Source organism: Mustela erminea, chromosome 20 (assembly GCF_009829155.1).
Source record: "Mustela erminea isolate mMusErm1 chromosome 20, mMusErm1.Pri, whole genome shotgun sequence".
Lineage (NCBI taxonomy): Eukaryota > Metazoa > Chordata > Mammalia > Carnivora > Mustelidae > Mustela > Mustela erminea.
The window spans coordinates 23,821,452-23,848,495 of NC_045633.1; the positions used below are offsets into that span (position 1 = coordinate 23,821,452).

Below are 27,044 nucleotides of genomic sequence, written 5' to 3' on the forward strand. Positions count from 1 at the left end.
CCTGAGACATGGTGCAGAGCCTCACAGTTCCCACGTAGTCATGACAGTTACGTGGGAACAGAACGCATTCCTGAACATATAAAGGAGGCTACAAAACCCATCCCTGCTCCTGCAGTCTGACAATAACTAGTATTAATACTCTGGAATAGCATTATTATTATTATTTTTTTTTTGTATTTTTGTATTCTTGACTTTATATGCACATTTTCTATATTCACGAGAATGGGCACCCGCTCTGGGTGGTTTCCTGGCTTCCTCCTTGGTGCCCTGTCTCAGGACTTGAGTGTGATGTCTCTACATCCTTTTGGGGTCTTGGGATGGGGCACCAGCAACACCTGGCCCTCTCTGTTGGGCTCAGAACTGATGGAGAAAGGACACTCCGGGATGAGGAATGGAGCCTGGGGGCTATGCTGATGGCCTGGAGGGCGGCTCGCCAGTGTGACCTGGGCTGCGCATCCAAAGCAGAGTCCACACCATACTCGTCAGAACTGGATATGCCTCGCTCCCGCTTGAGGGCCTTGCCTGCCCACCTGCTGTCACCTCTCACCCCTGTAGACAGGGCAGAGGGGGAGGACATGGAGAGCCCAGAAGGGACTTAGCCTGAGACTCTGGTCCCCCTCCAGAAGCCCAAATCGGAATGTCCCTCCTGACCTCCCCTCCCAGGAAGACAACTGGAAAGCGGCGTCCTTATCCCATCTCTGCCACTTATCCTCTGCCGCTGGTTCTCATCACCGCACCTCGGGGCATGCTGGACACACCTTCCACACCCTCCTTGGTGCATCTCGGATGAGTTCTTGGAATCACTTTTTTAAAAAAAGATTTATTTATTTGACAGAGAGAAAGAGATCACAAGTAGGCAGAGAGGCAGGCAGAGAGAGAGGGAAGCAGGCTTCTGCTGAGCAGAGAGCCCGACTCGGGACTTGATCTCAGGACCCTGAGATTATGATCTGAGCCAAAGGCAGCTGCTAAACCCATGGAGCCACCAAGGCACCCCTTGGAATCACTTTTTTTTTTTTAATATTTTATTTATTTATTTGAGAGAGAGTGAGAGAGAGCATGAGCAAGGAGAAGGTCAGAGAGAGAAGCAGACTCCCCATGGAGCTGGGAGCCGGATGCGGGACTCGATCCTGGGAATCCAGGATCATGACCTGAGCCGAAGGCAGTCGTCCAACCAACTGAGCCACCCAGGCGTCCCTTGGAATCACTTTTTAAAGGAGGTCTTCCTCAGGCCAGGGGATGAACAGGCTTAAGGCTTCAAAGTTCCCTTTATTTCAAAATGTTCGTTTTGTGTCTACGTCAAAGACAATAATTTCATTTCTGTTCTTAAGTTTTTCATGTAGTTCCTGGAAAGCCTGAACACATGTCCTCTACAGTTCATCCCATCAAAGCCTCTAGTGGCAAACTCCATCACTCCCTTCACCGGGAGGGTGAAAAGAGGGTGCTCCGTCAAACTCACCTGTTATGAAGTGAGGCTCCTGTGGCTTTTTGTCAGGTTTCATATCTGGGGGTGCTGACACAGTCCCTGCCAGCTCACCCTTGCTCCCTTGCAGGCCCCACTTCTGGCCTCTCTGAGCTCCCTCCTCTGGTCTCCCCCTACTCCCACCCTGCTTGGACAACCAGCCCTCCATGCTCTCAGTTGTAACCCACTCTAGCAGGGCTGCCGCATCTCCTCCAGGCCTTCTGATTCCCTTCCTGTCCCTGCAGGGCTGGGGCCCCAAGGAGCCAGGGGCCCCTGGGTCCTGTTCTGGTCCCAGGGCCTGGGGACACCTGCTGCCATGGGCCCGGAGGAGGATGGACATGGACACAAGCCTGGGAGCCTGGCCTGGTCACGGCGGCCACTCTGCAGAACCAAGGCAAGCAACGGGGACCCGCGTCTGGGGGTGGAGAGGTGACCTGACCGCCAATGGCTGGGAGTTATTGTTGTCTGTCAAGCCCACTTAAGACTCCCACACCCCACACAGACCCTGCTATGCCAGAAGGCCGCGCACTGCATCTCATCTCCTCTAAGATGCCTGGGCTGAGCAGGGTTGGGAGGGGAGGAGCAGCACTGTGGGGCCTGGGGCCCTCCCAGCTAGGTGCTGGGGAGAGTGGTTCCTACTGGTGAGACCCTCGTGGGGCCAGTGTGGGTTCAGTGGTGTAGCTCCTCACCAACAGCGCCAGCCTCTGCCCAGCCTGCCCTGAGGCATGGTGATGGCCCTGGGTGGCCTGGGCCCTTGGTAGGTTGGGGATGCTTCCCTGGGGGTCCTGATCCCTCACTACCCCCCAGGCCTACGAAACCCTGGGTGTGGATGCTGGGTGGAGCCCTGAGAGAGGCCGGCTGGCATGCCTCCACAGCTGCTCATCCCGGGCAAGCACCATCCCCCGGCGGCTGGCTGGGAGGTTGAGGACGGCTAGCCGGCCTGCAGCCAGGACTCCTGTACTACTGTGATTATGAAAGAGAAGGATGGGTAGTGAGGGCGAGCCTGTCCAGAAGTTCACGTGGTGGTTGACACCCACCCCCTGGGGACTGCTGGGAGCACTTCTTGAGGTGCCAGGCCCAGCATGGTCTGCGGAGCACGGAGTCTGGGTGGCCACGGGATGGGGGGGTACCAGAAGCAATTCCTTAGGGGCAGTGATAAATGTCTGATGCCCACATCCTTCCCTCAGGGAGGGGCCGGTGGGGGGTGGGCAACGTGGGGTTGGCCAGTGGGTCCTGCAGCATGGGCAGGAGCTGCTATGGTGAGAGTGATGAGAGAAGTGTGGTGGACACAGGAAGCCCTTGCTCTCAGGTGGGCCAGTGCCAGTGTGACCTGAGAGCAGTGGTAGGAAGGAGAGCCCTTAGCCAGACTCTGGCTGGTGCCTGGGAGAAATGGAGCAGGAACGCCCAGCGGGATGGAGCCCCAGGCCACAGCTCTCTGGAGGTGGGGGCTCCTGCCCAAGTGACAGCCAGCATTTACTGGAGGCCTGTTGCCTACTCTGTGCCCTGCTCTTGAGTCTAGATCTACTGGAGACTGAGGGACGGTGGAGCCCAGCCCACCTTCTTATGGTCAGGGCCAGCCCGGGGTTGGGGAGCGGGACCCGCTGGCGGAGAGAGGGACTGGACGTTACCGGAGGCTCAGCTCCAAGTCAGCCTGCCTCTGCCCTGCAACCATGCGACTCTGCACAGCTGCATTCTTCAATGTCATGGACGGCTGTTGGCTGTGCTACGGAGGGGTCCTTCCGGGGAAGGCCGGCCCAGCAGGTCCCAAGCGAGGTCTCCAGTCCCTCTTGCCATTCCGCCCGCCGGTGCACATGCTGCTCCCTCCGAAGGGTTGGGAGGCCGACTCTGGGAGCCCGGGGCCGGTGGACACCGATGTAGGCCACAGAAAGGGGCTGCAATGTGGCGTGCGCCTCGCAGTGCCTACATAAGGGGGCCGCCTGGCCGCTCGGTGCACCGGACCAGGTCTTCCTAGCGCCATGGTCTCTCAGAGACCCTCGCAGGGGGTGTCTCCGCCCGCCACAGCCCAGGAGTAAAGCTCAGGTCCCCGGAGCCGACCCCCGGGTTCCCGCTCCGCCCCGCGCCCGGGCACTGCGGCGCACCTGCAAGTTGACCACGCCCACTCCGCTGGCCCCGCCCCATGCTTGAGGCCCGCCGTGCAGTTCTTGGCTCCGCCTCCGCTCTCAGGGCCCACCCCTACGCCCAGGCCCGGGCTCCGCGCCCTCCGCCCTTCCTAGAGGTCGGGCTTGCGTCTCGGCCCTGCCCCCTCTCTCGGCTCCGCCCCTCGCTCCCCGCCCCCATCTCGGCCCACCCCACGCTCCCTGTACCGCCCCTCCGCTCCGACCCCGCCCTACGTTCCGGGTACGTCCGTCTTCCCGGCCCCGCCCCACGGTCTCGGCTTCGCCCTACGTTCCCGGTCCCGCCCCACGTCTGTGTCCCACCCCCACGCTCCGAGACCCGCCTCAGGCTCCGGGATCCGCTCCGCAACCCAGCCCCGCCCCAAGTCCCTGCCCCGCCTCACGCTCTCGCCCCGCCGCACGCCTAAGGTTGCGGTTCCTGTTCCGGCCCCGCCCCGCGGGCTCAGAAGAGCCTGCGTCTTGGTCCGGCCCCACGCTCCGGGCCCCGCCCCACGTTCTCGGCCTCGTCCGCAAGCTCCGGGCCCCGCCCCACGTTCTCGGCCTCTTCCCCGCGCTCTGGGCCCCGCCCCACGTTCTCGGCCGCGCCCCCACGCTCCGGGCCCCGCCCCGCGCTCCGGCCCCGCCCCCGCACTTCCGGGCGGCTGCCGGCGGGGGCGCTCCGGCCTGGGCTTCGGCGCTCTGGGCTCGGGCTCCCCGCTCGGGGAAGCGATTGCGGCCGTCGCCGCCGCTGCCGCCGCCGCAGGACCGGCCGGAGTCGGGCTGGAGCCGCGTCCCCCGGTGCAGGCGGGTGAGAGCGGACGGCCGGCCTCGGCGGCGCCCCCGCGGCCTGCCCCGCGCCCGTCTCCGGGCCGCTGCGCCGCCGCTGCGATGGGGGCCGCCCGGGGCCGCGACCCCGCCCCGTCCCGCCGGCCGCGCCGCCGCTGAGCGCATGGGCCGGGCCGCGCCGCTCCGGGAGCCGGGCCGGGGCCCCGCCGCCGCCGCCGCCGGTGAGTAACGCGGGCCGGGCGCGCGTTCCTGCGGGGCGCGGGCCTGTGCGGCCGCCCATTGTAGGCCGCGTAGGCCGGGCGGGCCGGGCGCCGGACCCGGAAGAGGGGCTCGGCGGGTGCGGGCTCCGGGGGCGTGCGGGGCGGCGCGCAGCGCGGAGCGGGCAGTGCGGACCGGGGGCTGAGCCAGGGGGCTGCGTGGGGCTAGGGGCCGTGAGGGCGGGCGTGCCAGAGCGGGGCTGGCGCTCGGGCTGGAGACGGCGGGGCCGTGGGCGCGGGGCCGTGGGAACCCGGGGAAGTGCGGGCTTGGCTCCGGGAAGGGCAGCCCTTGCTCTGGGTGCGTGCACCAGTGCGAGGAGCATCCGGGAGTCCGAGGGGGTGTGGGGCGTCCTTCCTGGAGGAGGCTGTCACCACCCAAGCACACCGGTGGGTCTGTGGGCCCGGGCCCCGTCTCGCGTGCGGTGTAGAGCAGTGCCCTGTGCGGGGATCCCGGGTAGAGGCTGGGCAGCGGCTGGGCAGCGGCGCATCCCTTCCCTGTTCCTCCTACCGAAAGTGGGTTTGAGGGAGCATTGAACCCAAGGAGGCGCCCCCACGGAGACGGGTGCCCGAGCCTGGGTCCAGGCTGTGCTTGGACCTGAGCGGCTCTGCGCTTTCAGGTCGACGCCTTGTACCCACAGCTCGCTCTCGGCTGTGGGTCTGACCCACATGTTGGAATTCAGGCCCCCGTGAAGCCAGAGCTGCAGGGCCGGGGCAAGGAAACTTGCAGCTCAGCGCTGGGGACAGTAGAGAAAACAAGCAAACATCAGTTTTCCGGGAATTTTCCCCAGCCCATCTCCAACCCCCTTGAGGAAGAGTTCTTGCTGTGTGTCTCCGCGGCTCCTTCCTCCTCGCACGTCTGTCCTCAGGCATCCTGGGATCCGCAGAGCACACAGGGCCTAAACCTGAGCTCCTGGGGGGCCATATTTGAGTTTCACTTTTGAGAACTTACATTCAGGGACAAGAATGGACAGGCATGCAAAATACGACGTTTCTGTGGGATTTGCAGGAGGCATGGGGGGGTGTCCTGGGTTTCTGGAGTCAGAAGAGTGGGCTGCGTTGGTTGTTGAGAATTTAGATGGTGAAGGAATGGATTCCACTGTAAAACCGTGGCCCTGGTCGTTTTGGAGTTTAGTGAAGGGACAGGAGAATGTCAGTCGTGCTCTGTGACTGCCACACGCCACGTAAATCAAGAGTGAAAAAGTTACGTTTGAGTAAAACACGTGAACGCGTAAACACGTGTCGCGTTGAGCTGGCCGCCATGGTACCCAGGGGTTTGCCGCAGCAGTGACTGAAGGAGATTTTAAGTGCCTTATCAGGCTTGTAGATTACTTTTATGGAACCCTTTTATTGATGGTGGTTGCTGACTGTTGGCCAGATTCAGTGCTTGTGGGCATTTGACTCTCCCTGAATTAACATTAACTGCTTTATGTGTGGTAGGTCCGTGTGTACGCTAAACGCTTGGTGGGCCTCGATGTGGGAACCCAGAGGCCGCAGGAGTCAGAGCGTGTTCCGATAGTGCCCGTAATCTGGAGAGGCGTTCTCGTGCTTCTGGGGACAGCAGAGGTCTTCCGTCACTTGACAGCCAAAAATAGATGTGAGTTATAAGAACTATGTCTTCCGGGCACTGAAAAATACTTTAAAATGATTAGGGGGAACGTGCTCACACATGAATTGAAGAGTCAGTTTTTAGAGACAGCCCCAGTTTTGTAATAAAGGGCTAGATGAGGAGTTTCGTTGCGGTCCTTGTAGCTCAGTAGTTCAGCGTTTGTGAGGGGCTGATGTTTGGCATCTGGGACAATTATCATTTGCCTTCACATCAATGAATGAAACGTTTATCGGTTGCAAGACCTCGTGCTAGGAGCTGGGGGTCCCAGGAAGGCATTTCATCAGGCTGCTACTGATAATTGATGCAGCAGAGAGCCGCGTCTTGAGAGCAGGTGACAGTGACTTGTTATTAACTTCCCGTTGGAACACAGTGACTCAGTTCTTTCTCGGGCTGGTGAAGTAACAAGTGTTTCTGAGGGTAGGGCTCAGGGGGCCAGGCGCCCTGGACAAGGGGACATGAGATATCCGTGAGCTGGTGCGGAGCTGAGACACCACAAGTGCTCATTCATGTTGACGGGGCTCAAAGAAAGTGACTTTGCAGTCCAAGTGGTCCCTGATGGCAGGGTGCCTCAGCCCATCGGCCTTGACCTTAAAAAGCAGGCTGTTCCTGCTGAGATGACCACCTACACAGTCGTTTTCACTAAAAGTCATCAACTGCAGGAATGTCATTTGGGGCCCATGACTGGGACCAATTCCCTGTGTCTGGGTGCTTTTCGCTGCTGGCAGGTGCGGGGTGAACAGTGTCCATGCAGGCCCTGGCCCGAGCTTGGAGGGGTGGCCAGGGAGAGCTGCCCTTTGTGTTCGTCCCAGGTTTCAGGGCTTGTTCAGTGCTCCCGGCGGTTGGACCTGACGTACTTTTCTCCAGCGCGTTTGTAGTCAGACCACCTTGATCTTCGGTCCCGGCAGGCCGCAGGCTGGGCGGTGTCGCTCCGCTCGTGGGCTCTCTGAGCTCCTGTAGGGTCACCACCAGGAAGGGCCAAGACCGTGAGAGTCCCTGTCCAGGATAGCGTTCCTTCACATCTATGGCAGGCTTGTTGCAGTAGCAACAGCGAAACCACCAACCCCACAGTCCTGACCCCTAAGAGGGCTGGTAGTTTGGGTTTGAGCTTGCAGAGGTAGGTCTTGCGAGCAGTACACCTCCTTAGCTGAGAGGTGGAGCTGCATTTGGGCTCCAGTTTTCTTTGTCCATACCTTCTCCGTTCTTCTGAGTGCCCATTGCCATTTGCCCAGAAGGACATTTTGCTTCTGAGTCTGGTCGAAGGCAGCATTCCGGTGGAAGCATTTTCTAAGATCGTCCTCACTGGTTCTGTGAGATGGCCACTGTGTTTGTGGGGAGGGGGTGTCCTTTGGTCACCTGGTTGAAGGTGCTGAAGGTGGCCCACAGTTGTTTCTGTAGGTGTGTGCTGAGAGTTAAAGGAACACCTCCTTGTGTGTTTGCACCTGTCGGGAGGCACACTGAGTGTGAAGTGACGGGGTAGTCAGAAAACGCAGTGGCTGTGGGCCTAGAGAGCGTGGGGAGCAGACATGACCACCTGCCTTGTGGTGTGTGATGTGCCTGCCTTTCCGTACCTGAGTATTGCGGCAACCCTGCTGTGCAGGTGGGCGATCGCCCTCATCGTACGTGGGAGGACCCAGCTCTCCTCATCCAGGCCTACGAAGCCAGGCGGCCTAGGAAACATATTTCTTCTTCCAGTCCTCCTGCCTCCCGGGAAACTACAGGGAAGGACTGGCTCTGGCCGAGATGGGAGGTCCCCAGGCTGCTGGTCTCGGTGATGTTCTCACAGAACGACACCTGAGGGTAGTGGCCATCTCCCTGCTCTGGACACTGATCTTTTAGATCCAGAGGCATTCCTGTAGTTGTAAAAGTTCCCAGAAATTGTTTTCATACGTTACAAACCTACGGCAAAAGATTGAAAATGTAAACTGAATTTCTGGCTTTGAGTTGGAGTGGGAGGGCGTCATAACGGATCTTGTCTTGAGAAAACCTCTGTGGTCATATTTCCGTGGACCCACCTTTCCTAATCCTTGTCCTCTTAATGGTTTCAACAGGACAGATTGCTTCCCTGTGGAGCTGTAAGTACTGATGTATTAGGGTGCCACGCTCATTGTTCCTTGACGCACAGAGTCCCAAAATGAATATCCAAGAACAGGGTTTCCCTTTGGACCTTGGAACAAGTTTCACTGAAGATGCCCCCCGGCCCCCGGTGCCTGGTGAGGAGGGTGAACTGGTGTCCACAGACCCCAGGCCCGTCAGCTACAGCTTCTGCTCCGGGAAAGGGGAGACTTCAGCGGCCACTCCGAGGCGCTCGGATCTGGACCTGGGGTACGAGCCTGAGGGCAGCGCCTCGCCCACCCCGCCATACTTGAAGTGGGCCGAGTCGCTGCACTCCTTACTGGACGACCAAGACGGGATAAACCTGTTTCGGACTTTCCTGAAGCAGGAGGACTGTGCGGACCTGCTGGATTTCTGGTTTGCCTGCAGCGGCTTCAGGAAGCTGGAGCCCTGCGACTCGAATGAGGAGAAGAGGCTGAAGCTGGCCAAAGCGATCTACCGCAAGTACATCCTCGACAACACCGGCATCGTGTCCCGGCAGACGAAGCCCGCGACCAAGAGCTTCATAAAAGACTGCATCATGAAGCAGCTGATTGACCCTGCCATGTTTGACCAGGCCCAGACGGAGATCCAGTCCACCATGGAAGAGAACACCTACCCCTCTTTCCTCAAGTCCGATATTTATTTGGAATATACGAGGACCGGCTCAGAGAGCCCAAAGCTCTGTAGTGACCAGAGCTCTGGGTCCGGGACGGGGAAGGGCGTACCCGGATACCTGCCCACTCTGAACGAAGACGAGGAATGGAAGTGTGACCAGGACCCAGACGAAGACAGTGGCAGAGACCCTGCTCCCCCCGGCAGGCTCACACAGAAGCTGCTCCTGGAGACGGCCGCCCCGCGGGCCTCCTCAAGTAGACGGTACAGCGAAGGCAGAGAATTCAGGTGAGTCCGACGCAAGGCGTCCCTGTCTGTGCTCACGTCTGAGACCTGGAGGACTGGCCAGGGCAGAGTGTCGGGAAGGAGCGGGCTCGTCCCTCCACCCCCGAGTGGCTGTGCTCCTGCTCCTGGGGTGGGTTGGGCTGTTTGTACCGCTTCGTGATACCTTCCCATTTGTCATTAAATGTTTGTACTGTCTGTGAGCTGAGGACCCTGTTGTTAAGAGCAGCCTAGGTACGTGGCCTCGTGTGTCATTAGGAGTGTTGGAGGTCTTAGAAGTCCTGCCTTCCCGACGTTGCCTCCGGTGGTGATGTCTGCACTTGCTCACACAGGAGGCGGGCTTACTCCAGCCACGTCATTCTTGGGGCTGACACAGAGGAGCTGTGTCTGGTGACAGTTTCCTAAGACTCTTCCCGGAGGTTGGGAGGTGTTGAGGTGTCGGCGGGGAGGCTGCCACGTGACGTTATCAGGGCCCTAGGCAGCGGGCTGAGGATGTAGCTTTAGGGGTGGACCTCTGCCCTCTGCGGTGGGTGTGGAGCGCTCGGACAGCGCCCCATGTGCTGGTGCGCTGCAACTCGGGACGCACCGGCGGGGCTGCCGAGGGTCGTTCCACGTGGGCACCTGCGTCTCCTCTCTCTTCTCCGGGTTCTGGAGGTGTCCTGGGCATGGGTCGGAGCCTCTGGCTGACGCTAGCCAGGTTGGTGGGGCACTTCTCTCTTCCACGCAGTTACCTGTAGCTGCTCCTGGGGACGTCGATCTGTGAAACTGTCAAAGTGGAGAATCCGTGTGACCCACTGATTTCATTGGGAGTCAGAATCCTCTCCCCTCCTCTCCCGTGATGTGATTAAAACCTGGATTGTTTCTTCAGGCTTACAGTGGTAGAGAAATTGGCTCCTTGTTAATAAACACAGGATAAAACTTTCTTTCCTTTTTTTTTCTTTTTTTTTTTGTAAGATTTTTTATTTATTTGACACAGAGAGCGGAACACAAGCAGGGGCAGAGGCAGAGGGAGAAGCAGGCTTTTCATGAGCAAAGGGCCCAATGCGGGGCTCGACCCCAGGACTCTGGGATCACGACCCCAGCTGCTTAACGACAGAGCCATCCAGGTGCCCCATTTCTAAGATAGATTTATTTATTTATTTATTTAAAAGATTTTTGAAAATTTACTTGACAGACACAGCAAAAGAGAAACGCAGGCAGGGGCAGAGGGAGAGGGAGAAGCAGGCTTCCCACCGAGCAGGGAGCCTGATGCAGGGCTCGATCTGAAGACCCTGAGATCATGACCTGAGCCAAAGGCAGATGCCTAACGACTGAGCCACCCACGCGCCCCCATTTCTAAGGTTTAAATATCATTTAAATGATTGAACAATTTAAATGTCGTTTAAGTGATTCAGGGTACACTATTTGTAGTAATTTTTGTGCACCTTTTGCTTATGTCTTGAGCTAAACACTTGATATAGCAAACTTTTTAGGGCAGAACTTTCTCTAAATTATTGTAAGTAAGGCTACTAATTGATACAGCTTTAATTTTATTTTACTTTATTTTTTATTTTTTCTAAGTTTGCATTTATTTGACAGAGCGTGAGCGTATAAGCAGGGGGAGTAGCCAGAAGAGGGAGCAGCAGGCTCCCTGTAGAGCAGAGCCCGTTGTGAGCCTCGATCCTTGGACCCTGGGATCATGACCTGTGCTGAAGGCAGTCGCTTAACCAGCTGAGCCCCCCAGGTGCCCCCAACACAGGTTTTAAAACCCAACCTAAAATTATTTAATTAGAAGTTTTAAGATGGGATTAAATTGGAGTCCTGGGCTTTAGGTAAAACATTTTGAGCTTGATTCTGCTTGCTTGCTTTCTGCCTTTTTGTCTGTCTTTTTTTTTGTTGTTTTTTATTTGCTTTCAAGTTGTTTTTAAACCCAGTGTAGGGCTCGAGCATAGAACCCCAAGATTGAATTGCATATGCGACCACCTGAGCTGGCCAGGGCTCAGGGTTTGAAACCTAAAATCAGAATTGGGCGGCTCCGTTGGTGGAGCACGCGACTCTGCATCTCAGCCTCATGAGTTTGGGCCCCGGTTTGGGTAGAGAGATGACTTAAGGAAAAAAAAAATCCCGAGCCCCATCCTGCACTTTCTTCCGTTCTCAGTCCTCAGCAGCAATTTTGGGTTTTCTTTCTTTGGTTTGTTCTATTTGTAATAAGCAAGAGTTGCTTTTAAATTAATAGACTGTGTTGGCTTCCCTTGTTTAAGGGGGTTGAGCTGTAAGGACCGTGGCCCATTTTAGTTCTGACCTGTCGTGCAGGGGCCGGCAGCAGAGGGAGGCCAGAGCTCGGGCGTTCCTCCTGCACTTGAACGCCATTCTGCGCGAGGTCGCCTGGGGTCCTTCTGTGGGTGGAGGATCTCTGATGTCAGGGTCGTCCAGACACCCGCTGACGGGGCATGGCGTCCCGCTCATTCCACTTGTCCTCTGGGGTGTGTGTGGTCAGGGTGCACTAGGCTGAAGTCACAGCAAGGCCCCCCCACCCCCCTCCCACCCCAGCTTAATCAGTGAAGGGGATTGGTTGACTGAGACCAGTGAAGAGTCCAGAGGCAGGGCTAGCTTCAGATGGGGTTTGATCTGGACTGTAGCCACTTTTCTTTTAAAGACTTCATTGTTTCAGAGCAGTTTTAGGTTATCAGCAAAAAGGAGAGGAAGGTACAGAGGTTTCCCATCACCCAGTCCCCCAAACACACAGCCTGGCCCGTTGTCAATCCTCCTCACCAGAGCAGTACGTCTGTTACAGCGGACAAGACTGCATCAGCGGCATCACCACGCAATGGCCGCCGTCTCCGTCAGGGCTGGTGGCCCGCGCTGGGCGCTCTGGGGGCCCCACAAAGGCGCAGAGACGTGGAACCACCATCGCAGTGTGGGACAGACTAGTTTCACTGTCCTGAAAAGTCTCTGTGCTCTGCCTTTTCCTCCCGTCCTTTCCCCCAACCCCAGGAAACTGCTTTTCCTTTTCTTTTTTTTTTTTTTTGCCTGACGTAGCTTTTGCCTTTTCCACAGCGTTAGGTAGTTGGAATCACACAGCCTGTGCCTTTCCCCGGTGGCTTCTTTCCCTTGGCGATAGCAGGTTCCTCCATGTCTTCCCATGGCTCGTAGCTCCTTCCTTTTTGGCGCCGAGCGATAGCTCATTGTGTGGATGGACGACGGGGGGTTTATGCCCTTGCCTGCTGAAGGACGGCGGAGTCGCTCCCAGGTTCTGGCAATCATTAATGAAGCGGCAGTAAACTTCGGTGGTGCAGGTTTTGTGTGGACAGAAGTTTTCGCCTCCTTTGGGTAAACACCATGGAGTGCGATTGCTGGGTCACAAGGTGAGAGCACGTTAAGTTTTGTAAGAAACTGCCCCTTCTCTTCTTTTCTCTACCTTCCCGTGGCCACTTTTGCTGGCAGGTTGGAGGTGGCTACTATGGCGACCTTGGGCTCTGGGCTCCCTTGTTTTGTAAACGGACACTATCCCCAGCATTTGAAGGGGGTCTTGCATTTGGCTCTGTGTGGCCAGGGGTGCTCTTGCCTTTGTCCCGACTGTTCCAGCACAGTCTCTGTGCAGGGGCCCGGGATTGTGCTGCTGGCCTTCACATCAAGTAGGGCAAACCAGAAGGGACATGAGAGGCCCACGGCTCCCCAGTGGGGACCCATCCAGAGGTGGGTCAGGGTGGAGGGTAAAGGGAAGAGGAGGGCAGGTGCTGCCTGCCGTGAAGGGGGCCAGGAGCTGGACTGGAAATCTCCTTCTTGGGGGTGCACTTCCTGTGGGCAGCAGGTGCCTCCCTTAAGCATTGATTCTGCCTGGGGAAGCGGGTCTGGAGGACTGTTGTTTAGGGTCTCTCGAGCCTGAGCCCTACGGTCCCGTAGGTTCGACACCCTGGGGCTGCCCTGTTGTGCTCGCTGGTGGTTGTTCAACCTCCCTAACCAGGCGCGGCTGTTTCCCCAGAGGAGGCCTGAGTATCCGCCTTCATTTGGCCGTGCGGGTGCGCACGTGGCTGTTCTTCCTGCGGCTGACGCGTGGGACGTTAAATGAGCGTCACCTTTAGGTCTCTGTCAAAGCTCAGAAGACACTCGTGCCCTTGGCCTTTTTTGGCATTTATCCTGCCTACCTGGGGTCATTTTGCCCTGGGCCAAGGGATCCCAGAATGCCTTGCTCTCTGTGTCTCTGTGCAAATTCTCTTCTCTGGGTCTCTGTGCAAATTTTCCTCATCTCCATTGCCATAGTCGGTGAACTTTGAACATAACTTTGGTTGGTTCCCACCCACTGTTTTAACTGGTGTGAATTGACAGAGGGTCCTCTGGTGATGGCTGTGTTTGGCCGAAGGGCCAGGTGCTGTAAGATGGTAGCCGGCAGGCATGGGGGCACCTGGGTGTTTCGCCTGGGTCAGGTCCTGATCCCAGGGTCCTGGGATTGAGCCCCCGTTGTGTAGCGGGGCGCCTGTTTCTGCCTCTCCCTCTACAACCCCCCACTTGCGCATGAGCTCTCGCTCTTTTAGATAAAGGAATAGAATTTTTTTTTTTTTTAAGGATTTTATGTACTTATTTGACAGAAAGCAAGAGCATAAGCAGGGGAAGCAGCTGGCAGGGGGAGAGGGGGATGCAGACTTCCCACTGAGCTGGAAGCCCGATGCAGGGTGCGGGGCTTGATGCAGGGCTCGATCCCAGGACCCTGGAATCATGACCTGAGCTGAAGGCGACACTTAATGACTGAGCCACCCCAGTGCCCCATGAATAGACTCATTAAAAAGGAAAAAAAAGTGTGGCCTGGCCCCTAGGTGTGTTCCGGGACTGTGTGGGAGGGCCTGTCTCATGTTCTCCTGACCCACTGCTTGATCACCTGCCCCAGCCCTTCAGCTCTCCGCATCTAGCAGTCGCTGCTGGGTTTGACGACGGACGTTTGCAGGTGCTTTCCACGTGTCTTTACTGCCCTCACCCTTATCATTGGCTGAGAAGTTCCCCAAGGACAGGGTCTCAGATGTTTTCTTGTGTCTCCCTGGTGGGCCAGCCCAGTGAGGAGCTCCTGGTCAGGGCCGGTCCTCATGGTCACGGCCAGAGAGTAGATCACGGATGCCCTTCACAGTGGGAGCAGCTCAGCATGTACAGGGCCGACAGCCAGGGTGCCTGGGCGGCTCGGTCAGCGGAGCGTGCAACCCTTGACCCCGGGGCTGTACGTTTGAGCCCCACGCTGGGTGTAGAGAGGACTTAAACACCAAAAACTAAATAGAGAAGTTGGGAGGTAGGACAAGCAGCCCTCCCTTCCCAAGGTCCGTTCAGAGTTTGACTGAGGAAGTGTGCGGCCTGTTTGTCGGTTTGTGTCTGTGTTTCTGGTACCGGCTTCGAAGGCCTGGAGAAGAAACGTCAAAAGAGGAAGTGCCCCAGATACACAGTTTCACGTGGAAGACAGAAAAGTAAGACCGGTCCCGGGTTTCTGACGGAGTTCGGGGGTGGGGGTTGGGCAGCGGCTCTAGTGATGGTGGCCCGGCCGTGGCGGGCACCCTCCCGCACTGTGGGACGGTGGCCCCGCGGGCCTGTCTGCTTGGAGCGCCACACATGCTCTGCAGCGTGCAAGTTTTAGGCCAGTGGTGGAGGAGGGCAGCTCATTTTTAAAGTCCGGTTCTCCCTGAGGTCCTCCTGCTCCCTCTGTGGTACTGCTTGCCGTTCCTCTCGATGAGGGGCCGGACGCCGGGGGAGCGCACGGCCCTGTTGCCTTCCCTTGTCCTCTTCTGGATGTGTGACACGTGCCCCTGGGTGGACCTCAGAGGAGCGGACCCGTGCTGGTCCACGGCCATGGCGTTCTCGCATCAGGAGCGGGCTGCCGTCACTACCTTGCTGGGTAGACGGGGAGCGGGAAGCCTGTGGTTTAGCTTCGCGACCGCTTGCTCAGTGACATCTCCTCTGGGCAGTGCCTGGGGAGCTCAGCCTTCAGGTCTGTGGGGGCGGGACAGTCACTGGATCTCTGCGCTCCTCCGCACCTGGGGACGGTGAAGGGGCACCTGCCTGGGGAGGTGGCCACAGGGCGTCTGCTTCGGGCGCAGGGCAGTCGTCCGGGCCACACACAGCCGGAGCTCCGCACACCCGCCTATTGCCCCGCGCTCCTCCTCTCGTGCTCCTCGTCATCTGCTCGATGTTGGCGAGGTTGGTGTCAGAGCCACGGCTGGCTTCAGAGATGCGGATGATATGTTCCGATTTTGATGTATTTCCTTCCGGGGAGGTGTGTTAATGCCCACCCAAACCTGGTCCTCGTAGTCATTCTGGCCTCCAAGAGGTGCCCCAGAGCGTCACATCCCTGCTCCCTTCCGCCCACGTCCGGGCCGGCCGTGGGTGCGGATCCCTGCCCACTGTGTACTGACCGCCTCCGCTACTCGCTGCCTGCCAGCCGGCTCCCACCGCCTGCCCCAGGGCTGCTGCAGAACCTTTTTTTTTTTTTTTTTAAATAGGCTCCACACCCCGCACGGAGCTCAGTGTGGGGCTCAGACTCACGACTCTGAGATCAAGGGTCGGATGCTCAACCGGCTGCACCCCCGGGTGCCCCCATTACAGAACCTCGCACAAGGCCCCTGTCTCTCCTCCCCACAGCGCCCATGCCGACTCTCCCAAGTGCAGGTCTGGTCATGTCCGCCCTCCTTCCAGCTTGGCTGGGACTTCCCGCCGCGCCCGGACTCCTACCCGAGCTCCTGCAGTGACACGTACCTGTGCTGGCCTTGAGCCGTTCGTAATGCCTGTCAGTGCAGTGGGACTGGCCCTTACAGTTCTAGGGTTAGTCTGAAGGCGTTTCAGCTCTGCCGCAGCCGTGTTAAGACTTCATGGTCTAGTGCTCTGCAGCAGCTTCCGCAGAGCCCTGCGGAACGCCCACAGCCGGGGCCACCTTGCCACGGCCTCTCTCCCGGTCTCACGAGACAGGCGTGCCAGGAAGGGACGGGCTTGCAGGGGCTGGCGAGCGCTGCTGGGGCCCCGGGCCCTTTGCGGTGGGGACAACGCGCCCCGGACTCCGATGTGCCCCGGACTCCGACGCGCCCCGGACTCTGACAGGCGGCTACAGCTGTTCTGGGACCCTGCAGGCTCGATGTGCTGGGCCTGGGGAGCAGCTCCGGGAACTGCGTGGTACCTGTGAATCAGCGGCCACTGGGATCGCCCGTGTTTCGGTTTGATTCTTCCTCCCTGGCCCTGTTACCTTGTCCGCAGTCCTGGCTCCCGTCTGTGTGCTGTGTAGGAATGAGGAGGTTGGGCGTTTGGGTGTCGTGGTGGCTCGGCCAGACGTGGGGCAGTGTCGTGGCCTCTCTCCAGGCCGGGCCGGCGCGGGGGCGCACACGGTATGTGGAGGGGCGTCGGTGCCGCACTGCATCCGGTGTCCCATTGGTGCAGACGCTCCATGGAGTGAGCCCCTCCGGGTCCTCTTCAAGCCTGTTCGTTCCAGAAGTGCTTGATCTGAGGAACCTGTTCAGTGTATCTCTTCAGTCCCCTCCTGGGACTGAGGCCGGCCGCCTGCCTTTATTAGAATAAACTGCTTCAGCGTCTTTGGTGAGCCCACGAGAGAGGCTGTGCATAGGGCCTGTGGCGCAGAGCAGGGCTCAGCCATGCCCTCCACGGCCCCTCGGCAGTTGGACACCCATCGCAGGGCAGCTTCCAGTGTTGGCCCCGGAGCCTTCTCTGTGAACCACCGAGACTTCTGGTAGCAACTGGACTTGGCTCTTCTGGCTTTAAGGGAGTGGGGTGGCCAGGTGCTCGGGTGGGCGTCTCTGGCGCCCCAGCAGCAGGGAGTGCTCTGTGCGCCACCGGAGCTTCTGCTCAGCTGCCTCGTGCTCTTGCAGCTGCTTAAGTGCATTGTTCGTTCTTGCCGTGGACCCCGCTGGACCTGTACTAACTGGCCTTCAGTCTGGAGGGCCAGTGTCTTCTCTTGAACCAACGTTTAAACGTTTATTTATTCATTTGAGAGAGAGAGAACGCGTGTACTTGAGAGTGGTGTTGGGAGGGCTGCGGGAGCAGGAGACAGAGAATCCCAAGGAAACTCTGCACTGAACGGGGGGTCCGATACAGGCTCGATCCCAGGACCCTGAGGTCACAGCCTGAGCCAAAATCAGTAGCTGGACTCTTAACCGAAGTGAGCCACCAAGGCTCCCCTTGAACCAACATTTAAAAATAACCGGGAAAAAAATAATAAAAAATAAAGAAAAATAAAAATAACTGGAAAGGAGAACGCGGCTGGCTCAGTTGGTAGAGCGTGGGGCTCTTGACCTCGTATGGTGAGTTCAAGCCCCACACTGGGTGTCTCTATGTTGTTCGCAGTGTTGCTTGTGACGGGTAACAAATGTCCGGCTGTGGGGTTAGGGATTTGGGGTTTTTTTTGTATGGTTGGAGAACATAGGCTTTTTAATTTCTTGTTTTTGTTTATTTCTGTATTTTCCGATTGCTATAAAACATTTATAGAAAGTATGCTGTTAAAATATATACAAAAGTATGTTGCAAGAAGATCTAAATTATATACAGCTGTAGAAATGCCTTTTTTTTAAAGAAGGATGCATGTAAATGTTTCCTTTTCATATGATCTTAGATCTAATTGTTTTTTTTTTTTAAAGATTTTATTTATTTATTTGACAGACAGAGATCACAAGTAGTCAGAGAGGCAGGCAGAAAGAGAGAGAGGGAAGCAGGCTCTCCGCTGAGCAGAGCCTGATGCAGGACTCAATCCCAGGACCCTGAGATCATGACCTGAGCTGAAGGCAGAGGCTTAACCCACTGAGCCATCCGGGCGCCCCAGTCTTAGATCTTCTTAACATTTGCTCTACTATACCAGTATTTTATTTTATTTTTTTTTAAGATTTTAGTTATTTATTTGACAGAGATCACAAGTAGATGGAGACGCAGGCAAAGAGAGAGAGGAGGAAGCAGGTTCCCCGCTGAGCAGAGAGCCCGATGCGGGGCTCGATCCCGGGACCCTGAGATCATGACCTGAGCGGAAGGCAGAGGCTTTAAGCCACTGAGCCACCCAGGTGCCCCAACCAGTATTTTAAATTAATTTTAATTTTTATGAAAAAAAATGGAGGCAAGGAAAGACTCAAATAACGCTAAAAGGCTGATAAATAAGCTTAGCTGTCCGTGTCCCCTAGACGCCCCCACGACCGGCCTTTCCAGGATGGCCACCTCCAGCTGTGTCCTGCCCTCGCGTATGAGTCTGCTTAGCCCAGCCCCCAAAACACTGCAGATGCAGGGACTTAACAGACATGTACTTCTTACAGTTCCGGTGGCTGGAAGTCCCAGGTCAGGGCCCCGGCAGGGAGATTTCTTTGCAAGGCCTCATCATCTGCCTTGCACACCGCCGCTGTCTCACTGTGGACGTGCGGAAAGGGAGCAGCTCCCTGCTCTGTCCAAGTGAGGACTCTATTGGGTCAGAGCTTCCCTCCTACGACTTCATTCATTCCTCAGGACTCCTCTAGAGGCTCCCTCTCCAAATGCAGCCACAGTGGGGTCAGGGCTCCGAAATGGATTTGGGGCCGAGTAACCTTGCGGTCCCTCAAATCTGAGCCGTGTACCCACATTGCTGCCTTTAGGCCATTTCCACTAGGGTTTTCGCTGCCCTGCCACCTGTCCTAATTACTAACACATCCTAGGCTTGGTTTAAGTCCATACTTGGTGTTTCCATTCCTGAGGTGGGCCAAGCGCTTCCTTTTTTGCACCATTTTTTGTTTATATTTTTTAATTTTTTTTTTTTTTAAGATTTTATTCATCCTTTTGACAGACTGAGATCAAAAGTAGGCAGAGAGGCAGGCAGAGAGCCCGACGTGGGGCTCGATCCCAGGACCCTGAGATCATGACCTGAGCCAAAGGCAGAGGTTCAACCCACGGAGCCACCCAGGCGCCCCTGTATTTTTAAATTTTAATAGCTGCATTTCCCCCATTGATTAGTTATTTCACTTTCTGACATAAATCTTCCCTTACACTGTATCAACTTTAAAAAAATGCCTGTGAATATATTTCTCGACATTATTATAAAACCTGTCAGATAAGCTGTCTTTCGGAGACATGTCTTCTGAAACCGTTCCTGTTCCCACCCCCACTGAGATGGTTATTCTTCAGGCATGCTAGTGACTTCCGTGTGACTGCCGTGTGACAGCCGTGTGGTGCCCATTGACCGCCCCGTGGGTGCTGCGTGACTGCCGCGTGATGGCCCCTTGGGTGCCGGGTGACCCTCCCATGACTGCCGTGTGACCACCCCGTGGGTGCTACGTGACCGCCTCGTGGGTGCCAGTGACTGCTGCGTGACTGCCATGTGATGGCCCCTTGGGTGCCGTGTGACCCCCCCGCCTGTGACTGCTGCATGACCGCCTCGTGGGTGCCGCGTGACTGCCCTGTGACTGGCCCGTGGGTGCCGGGTGACTGCCTCGTGACTGCTCTGTCCATACCCTGTGGCTGCTGTGTGGGTGCCTCGTGACTGCCCCGTGGGTGCTGCTTGACGGCCCCATGGGTGCCCCAGAGTGCTGCATGACGGCCCCTTGACTGCTCTGTGGTGCCTGTGGCCTCTGTGTCACTCCTGTGTCAGTGCTGTCTGGTGTCGTGTGGCTGCCGTGTGGTGCTCTGCTGGTCTGTGTGCAGGAAAGATTCAGTGGGTTTATGATCCAGTTGAGGTGATGTGCAGAAGTTAAAGCCTGGGGCGCCTGGGTGGCTCAGTGGGTTAAGCCTCTGCCTTCGGCTCAGGTCATGATCTCAGGGTCCTGGGATCGAGTCCCGCATCGGGCTCTCTGCTCAGCGGGGAGCCTGCTTCCTCTTCCTCTGCCTGCCTCTCTGCCTGCTTGGGATCGATCTCTCTCAGTTAAATAAATAAAATCTTTAAAAAAAAGTTAAAGCATTTGCACCATTGTCTCCTTTCTTACAGAGTTGTACTGGGAGGCCGGACTCCGTTCTGTTTTTACTCCGATGGTGCAGCTTCCCCTCTCTGAACCTGGCTTGGGTGTTGTGTCCTCGGTGCTGTCGCACAGAGGCTTAACCCACTGAGCCACCCAGGCGTTCCTGGTGTTTCCTGTTATTTAGAAGTTGGATCATCTGGAATGAGCCTTTAAGTTTTAAATCTTCTGGTGCGCCTGGGTGGCTCAGTCATTAAGCATCTGCCTTCAGGTCGGGTCATGATCTCAGGATCCTGGGATCGAGTCCCACATCTGGCTCCTTGCTTGGCCGGGAGCCTGCTTCTCCCTCTCCTCCTGCTTGTGTTCCCCCTCTCACCATGTTTCTTTTTCTGTCAAATAAATAAATAAAATATTTTTTACAAATACATTTTAGGGACGCCTGGGTGGCTCACTTGGTTAAGCAGCTGCCTTCGGCTCAGGTCATGATCCCAGCGTGCTGGGATCGAGTCCCACATTGGGCTCCTTGCTCGGCCGGGAGCCTGCTTCTCCCTCTGCCTCTGCTGCCACTCTGTCTGCCTGTGCTCGCTTGCGCGCGCCCTTTCTCTCTCTCTCTGGCAAATAAATAAAATCTTTAAAAAAAAATACATTTTAAATATCTTTTTCTCCTATTTTCCATTTCTTTTTGTTGTGTTTTCTGATCTTTCTGTTAAGTGTTTTCTGCCCTTGTTTTCTGAATATATACCCTAATGTACTTTTTTCTGCTTGTAGGTCAACATTTATAAATTTTCCTGGAGATATTAGTTATAATTTTTTTTTTCTTTTTTTAATTTTTAAAATTTATTTATTTGACAGAGATCACAAGTGGACAGAGAGGCAGGCAGAGAGGGGGAAGCAGGCTCCCCGCTGAGCAGAGAGACCTATGTGGGGCTCGATTCCAGGACCCTAAGGTCATGACCTGAGCCGAAGGCAGAGGCTTAACCCATGGAGCCATCCAGGCGCCTCTACATTATTTCTTTTATAAGCTAGATATGGTTAGATTTGTAAAAACTCAGGTTATATCCTTTTAATTTGCATAGTTTATTTATATTTAACATAATTACCGATCATGACCGGAGCTGAGGGCAGATGCTTAACCGTCTGAGCCACCCAGGTGCCCCAAAGTGGGGATTTTCTTAAGAGAAATGGGTATGACCTAAAATTATTAGGTCAGTCACACAGCGTATGGTATATGTCAGGTATTAATTCTGGGTCTTTTGCATGTATTTCACTTAATAAAGTTGACTAGTTACTGCAAACATTTCTAGGATTTCTTTGTGTTTTGAATTACCTAGCTTTTATCCATCTTAGTATTTGCCCCATTCCTTGTGTGTCAGAGAGGACTGGGATTGGTGGCCGAGGTCAGTGCTGGGGAAGTTTGCTGAGGAGCGAGCTCCGGGTTCTGGCCACCTGGGCGCTGCCTGCGGACTCCGACTCCGCTCTGCGGCCCCGTGCGTGCGGCCCGTGGGCGTAACAGCGCAGAGCCCTCGCTGCCCTGCGGGCGGGGGCATGCAGATGATTTGAGCCTACGTCCTTGATGCCTTTGCTGGAGGGACAGAAAGCGGAGGCCCACGGGCGCCTGTGTGGGGACCTCTTCTCCTCCCCCGGAGCTCCCGCACCCGGCCTGGCCCTCCAGGTGCCCACGCAGCCCCGCGCCATTTCCTGAGGTCGAGGTGGGCCTGGGCTGAGGCCGGCGGCGGACGGGCCCTGCTGGACGGCCCGGCCGTGGAGAGAGCAGGACCGAAGGGGCATCAGACCTGGACCTCGGGGCTTTGAGGTTTCATTCCTGTGGAGTGTCCAGGTCTGTGGCATCCGTCGCGCTGTGCCCGGGTGCTTTAAAGTTGAGAACGTGCCCTGGCCAGCACTGTGGGGCCAGGAAGGGCGCCCCCCGGCCGCGTTCCGGTCCCTGCACCGTCTGCTCGCCCGCGGGTACGCTGGGCGGGTCCTTAGAAGTTTGGCTTTCGCGGTCATGAAGGTCGTTTGGATCAAGTAAAACCCTTTAGAGGAAAAACCCTTCTGAAACGCTGTGAGAGAAGACGCAGGAGCAGAGGAATCCAGTAACCCCCACTAGAGGTTTTCTGTTTCTGCTGCTGTGCGGAGGCTGCTTCTCGGTGTTCAGTGCAGAGGCCAGACGGGTTTCCTGCAGGTGTTGGGGCTGCGGGACGGACAACCTGTCCGCTTGGTTTGGAGAATTACCTGATGACGTTAAGAAGTGAAGAGGGTGACCCGAGACTGGGAGTTTGTGGCGGCTGCATGCAGGGAACAAATCAGAGTGATGGCTCTGGCTAGATTCATGAGTGTTTTTATTTATTTGTTTATTTAATTGACAGAGATCACAAGCAGGCAGAGAGAGATGGGGAGAAGCAGGTCCCCGCAGAGCAGAGAGCCCGATGCGGGGCTTGATCCCAGGATCCTGGGATCATGACCTGAGCCGAAGGCAGAGGCTTGACCCACTGAGCCACCCAGGTGACCCCATAAGTATTTTTAAAACATTATTATTATTGTTTAAAGGTTTTATTTATTTATTTGGCAGAGAGAGACAACAGCACAAGCAGAGGGAGTGGGAGAGAGAGAAGCAGGCTTCCAGCTGAGCAGGGAGCCTGAGGTGGGGGCTCGATCCCAGGACCTTGGGATCATGACCCGAGCAAAAGGCAGACGCTTAACTGAGCCACTCAGGTGCCCCTTAAAAATTATTTTTGATAAACTACATTTTTCCGTACTCACTCTTTTGGTCTTCTAGCTTCAAAGCTGAGAACAGGTCTTCTTCCCAGCTTTGTGGGATCTTGGGGTTTCATTTGTAAGCCTCTGCATCTCGTTTTGGATTATGGACTGATTCCGACCTGTGTTAAAGACCTCAGGAGTCTGACATGTGAGCTGCCATTTTAAAAAATTTATTTGCTGGAGAGAATACGAGCAGGGGTAGTGGCAGAGGGAGAGGGAGTCCAACGTGGGCCTCGATGCTGGAACCCGGAGATCAGGAGCTGAATCGAAGGCAGGCGCTTAACCCACGGAGCCAGCTGGGCACCCTGCGGTCTGCCATTCTGAAATGAGAGTCTCCAGTGTCTTGTGGTTCTACGGCTCATGCCTGAAAGGCCGCAGGGGTGTGTGGGTGCAGGTAGAATCCCAGTCAGTCTCTCCAGATCACCAGCTGTTTGCCGGGAGTTGTTACTTCTCAGTGTGTGTTGCCGCCTCTCCGGGCTCTGTGAAGTGTGACTGGCACTTCTGTGGGACTGGTAGATTTACTGGAGCTTTGGTCTGAGGGGTCAGGTGCTTCCCAGAGAGGGCGGTACCAGGTGTGGGCTGACCCCCTGAATGAGAACTATGTTCTAATTGTAATGAGAAAAACTCGTTAAAAACTACAGTAGGAGATTCTGTAAAATGTTTATTGTCCCACTTGTTAGTCTGCTTCTTTGGGACACCTGTGTGGCTCACTCAGTTAACAAAGATCCTCTTTTTTTTTTTTTTTTTAAGATTTTATTTATTCATTTGTGAGAGAGAGAGAGCACACGCCGGCTCCCTGCTGAGCAGAAAGCCTCATGTGGGGGACGTGATCCCAGGACCCTGAGGTCATGACCTGAACTGAAGGCAGTTTCTTAAAGGACTGAGCCACCTGGACGTCCCAGAGACAGCACTGTTCTGTCTAGATTTCTCTGGAGGCCTCTTGGCACACATGAATCCTTAGGTCCCCAATCAAACCGGGGTCCCGATCGCCGTGGCCCTCCGTGTGCATCTCCCACAGTTGTTGGGAAGAGCTACCAGATTCAGGAGCACAGCTATGTGTAGGAAGTGTGGCGCAGAGGGAATGGTCCCCAGGGCTTCTGCCTGCCAGTCTCTCGATCTGGGGACCTGTCCTCCAGTGCCTGGGCTCGTGCGAGGATCTCGTGCTTCTGATCTCAGAGCCTCCCGTCTGGTCTGTTCGCCTTTGTATCAACTCTTACAGGACGTTAGGTGGGATGGTGGATTTTAACCGCTGCCTAGAGGCTTTCCCACCTCATCCTTCTTTGTCTGTATGCGAGGGACCCGGTGCCTGGACAGCATGGTCGTGGTCTGTACGGAGGGCTTTCTGTGTCATGTGCTGACCCTCGGCAAATGCCTTGAGTGCCGTTCCTGGAGACACTAGGGATCTTTATAAGGCTGCAAGGGGCCGTGGTCGTTCCACTGGCAGCTTGATCAAGGTCAGTGGCTGGGGAGTGGCGCTGAGGGGAATTTGGCCCTGAGGGCCATCGAGAGCCAGGCTGCTTCTGCGCCCCTCTGGCGGTGGGGGGCAATGAGGGGCCGGCTGGCGGCCCCCGGCTTAGTCTGTGCCGGGCATGTTCACGGAACACACAGCCTCCCCTCTTACTGCTTGATTTTGACCACAAAGGGCCTTTGCTATGTTGCACCGCTCAGACCCTCTGTTGGGTGGGGTGAGCCCACTGTGGAGATGAATGAGGTGCTAGCCGGAGTGTGTAACTGGGCATCCGTGTGTCCAGGTAGCAGGATGGCGGAGCGGGGAGTTCTCACCTGGAGCCTCCCTCTCCTCCCACTGCTGGTTACCTCTGTGCGCCGTCGGGGGTGCATGTGCTCCCTGGTCTGTGTCCGCGGAAGGCTATCTGTCCAGCCTCTGGCCGCACCTGCTCCCACCTCCTGTGCTGACCCCAGGGGTCTGTCATCTCTAGCTCACAATGGATGTGTATGTGGGGGCATGGAAGGGAGTACTGACTCCTATAGACGCTGTTAACCTTGGCTGGTCGTAGAGGCCGGATTTCTGATTTTTGCATAGAGAACGTAAGGTGGAGATTTTTATAGCTGACATTGGCCTGATTTCTGTCATTTCTGGTGTAAACTTGTTGGCGTTTGGATGCAAGGAGAATTACTTGTTTTCCGAGAATAATACCTACGTGTGAGTGTGGGCCCCGTGGCCCGATGCGTCTCTGCTGCTGGAGAAGCATGGAAGCGGGTCTTCTCCGGGGCCGATGCTCTGCACTTCGTAAAGAGGTTCATTTGAAATGGGGAAACGTGGGGCACCTGGGTGGCTCAGTGGGTTAAGCCGCTGCCTTCGGCTCAGGTCATGATCTCAGGGTCCTGGGATCGAGTCCCGCATCGGGCTCTCTGCTCAGCAGGGAGCCTGCTTCCTTCTCTCTCTCTCTGCCTGCCTCTCAGTGTACTTGTAATTTCTCTCTGTCAAATAAATAAATAAAATCTTTAAAAAAAAAAAAAAAAGAAATGGGGAAACGTGCATCCCACCCCTTCTGGCGCCTTTGTCTTGCTCGTTTCTTCATGGCGTTGTAGGCTCCATTGTGGGAGAAGACAGAACTCTCAGAGCGCTGCTTGGTGAGGAAGCCGGCCCCTCCTTCCTTCCTCCTCAGGGGTGGTCCTGGGAGTAACGCGGGGGGGCCGGGCAGAGTCCGCTGTGTGGCTTTGGGTGTGGGTGGTGATCTCACTCGAGGGCGGTGGGGAAGAGCTCTGGCTTGGTGGTCCCCACGCACCTCTGGGTCTGGACCGCATTCCCTCCCCGTGGGAAGGTGCAGGTGCGGGGAAGGTGCTGGTCTTTGCCTGCTGTGCAGTGCTGTACACGTGGGAGGAACCCGTGTCAGTGCAGGAACTTGAGGCCCGGCCCAGGGGGGCCACAGCCGGGCATGTGGAGAAGCCAGCGATGGTGCCTGGAACACACAGTGCCACCTGGCAGAGAGGGGACAGCCTGCCGATGAGAGCGGAGCCCGCACAGATGGCAGAGCAGACGTGCCCAGCGAGGGGAGCCAGACGCACGGGAGCACGTGGCTCGCTGTGTGCTGCCCTTTATATGGAATTCCTGCGGGCGACCTTGGGGGGAGGGGAGCACCCAGAGGACTTCTGCAGGGGCGCAGGGAAATGGGGCTGAGAGGCGCATTTGCTGTCTCGGTTGGCAGCGGTTTCGCGGGTGTGGGGGAGTCCCAGGAGTCATCCTGGTCTGTGCTTCAGGGATGCAGCGTGTGGAGCATTGTGCTTTGGTAACGCTCTTTCTAGACCGCAGTCTTCGTGCCTTCCGCTAAGGGAGCGAGACTCCTGGGACCAGAGAAGGGCATCCTTCCGCAGAGCCATGGCGGTGGGCTCCTGCGTCCGGCCACAGTCACTTGGGTCTCATTGGGGCCAAGGCTCTGCAAAGGGGCTGGGGCGTCGGGCGCTGCCTTGGGCAGGAGGTTGCTTGGTGATGTGTGGCTGGTGTTCCCGCCTGGCCTGGCTGGGGCTCCTCGGGTGCACATTGGCGGCAGCCCTGGCAGCATTTGAGTTCAGGATGCCCCTGCCCTTCGGTTTTGTGGAGGTGAAGAGAATGGCACTGACGGGTTGCTATGCTTTTACTATAAATTACTACTTGTCTTGTCAAAATAGCTATCAGTCAAATGTATTTCATAGGCTAATGTGTTGTTTCGGATCCTGTGATGGCATGGGGTAGGATCCTAATGACATTACTTCCAGTGTTTTTGTTTCCTTTTAAAAATATTTTATTTATTTATTTGTCAGAGAGCGAGCGAGCGCGCAGGAGCCCGCAGAGGCAGAGAGAGAAGCAGGCTCCCTGAGGAGCACAGAGCCCGATGCGGGGCTCGATCCCAGGACCCCGAGATCATGACCCGAGCCGAAGGCAGCCGCTTAACCCACTGAGCCACCCCAGCGTCCTGCTTCCAATGTTTGTTTGTTTGTTTGTTTTCATATTTTATTTATTTATTTGACAGAGAGATCATAAGTAGGCAGAGAGAGGGGGGATGCAGGCTCCCTGCTGAGCAGAGAGCCCGATGCGGGGCTCGATCCCAGGACCCTGAGATCATGACCTGAGCCGAAGGCAGAGGCCCAACTGACTGAGCCACCCAGGCGTTCCTTACGGGTGTAGTTAGGGATGTTGTGGAATGGCTTAAAGCTTGACCTATTTCTAAATTGCTATTTTATTTTTATTTATTTGCTTTGTAAGTGAACTCTTTGCCCCAGTGTGGAGCT

General features: G+C 56.3%; 1 protein-coding gene across 3 annotated transcripts in view; it reads left to right on the forward strand.

Annotated features, from left to right (window-relative positions):
- Positions 1–4,558: 4,558 nt before the first annotated feature.
- The window catches only part of AXIN1 (axin 1), a 51,680-nt gene continuing 29,194 nt past the window's right edge, over positions 4,559–27,044 (forward strand). For 2 of the 3 annotated variants that reach the window (XM_032327605.1, XM_032327607.1), the window contains exons 1-2: positions 4,559–4,580; positions 8,271–9,216. In XM_032327605.1, coding sequence (XP_032183496.1) covers positions 8,354–9,216 — 863 coding nt within the window. In that variant the 5' untranslated portion in view covers positions 4,559–4,580; positions 8,271–8,353. Of the gene's footprint in view, positions 4,581–5,955; positions 6,211–8,270; positions 9,217–27,044 lie in introns of those variants that run through there. The other variant, XM_032327606.1, reaches the window with a different exon arrangement.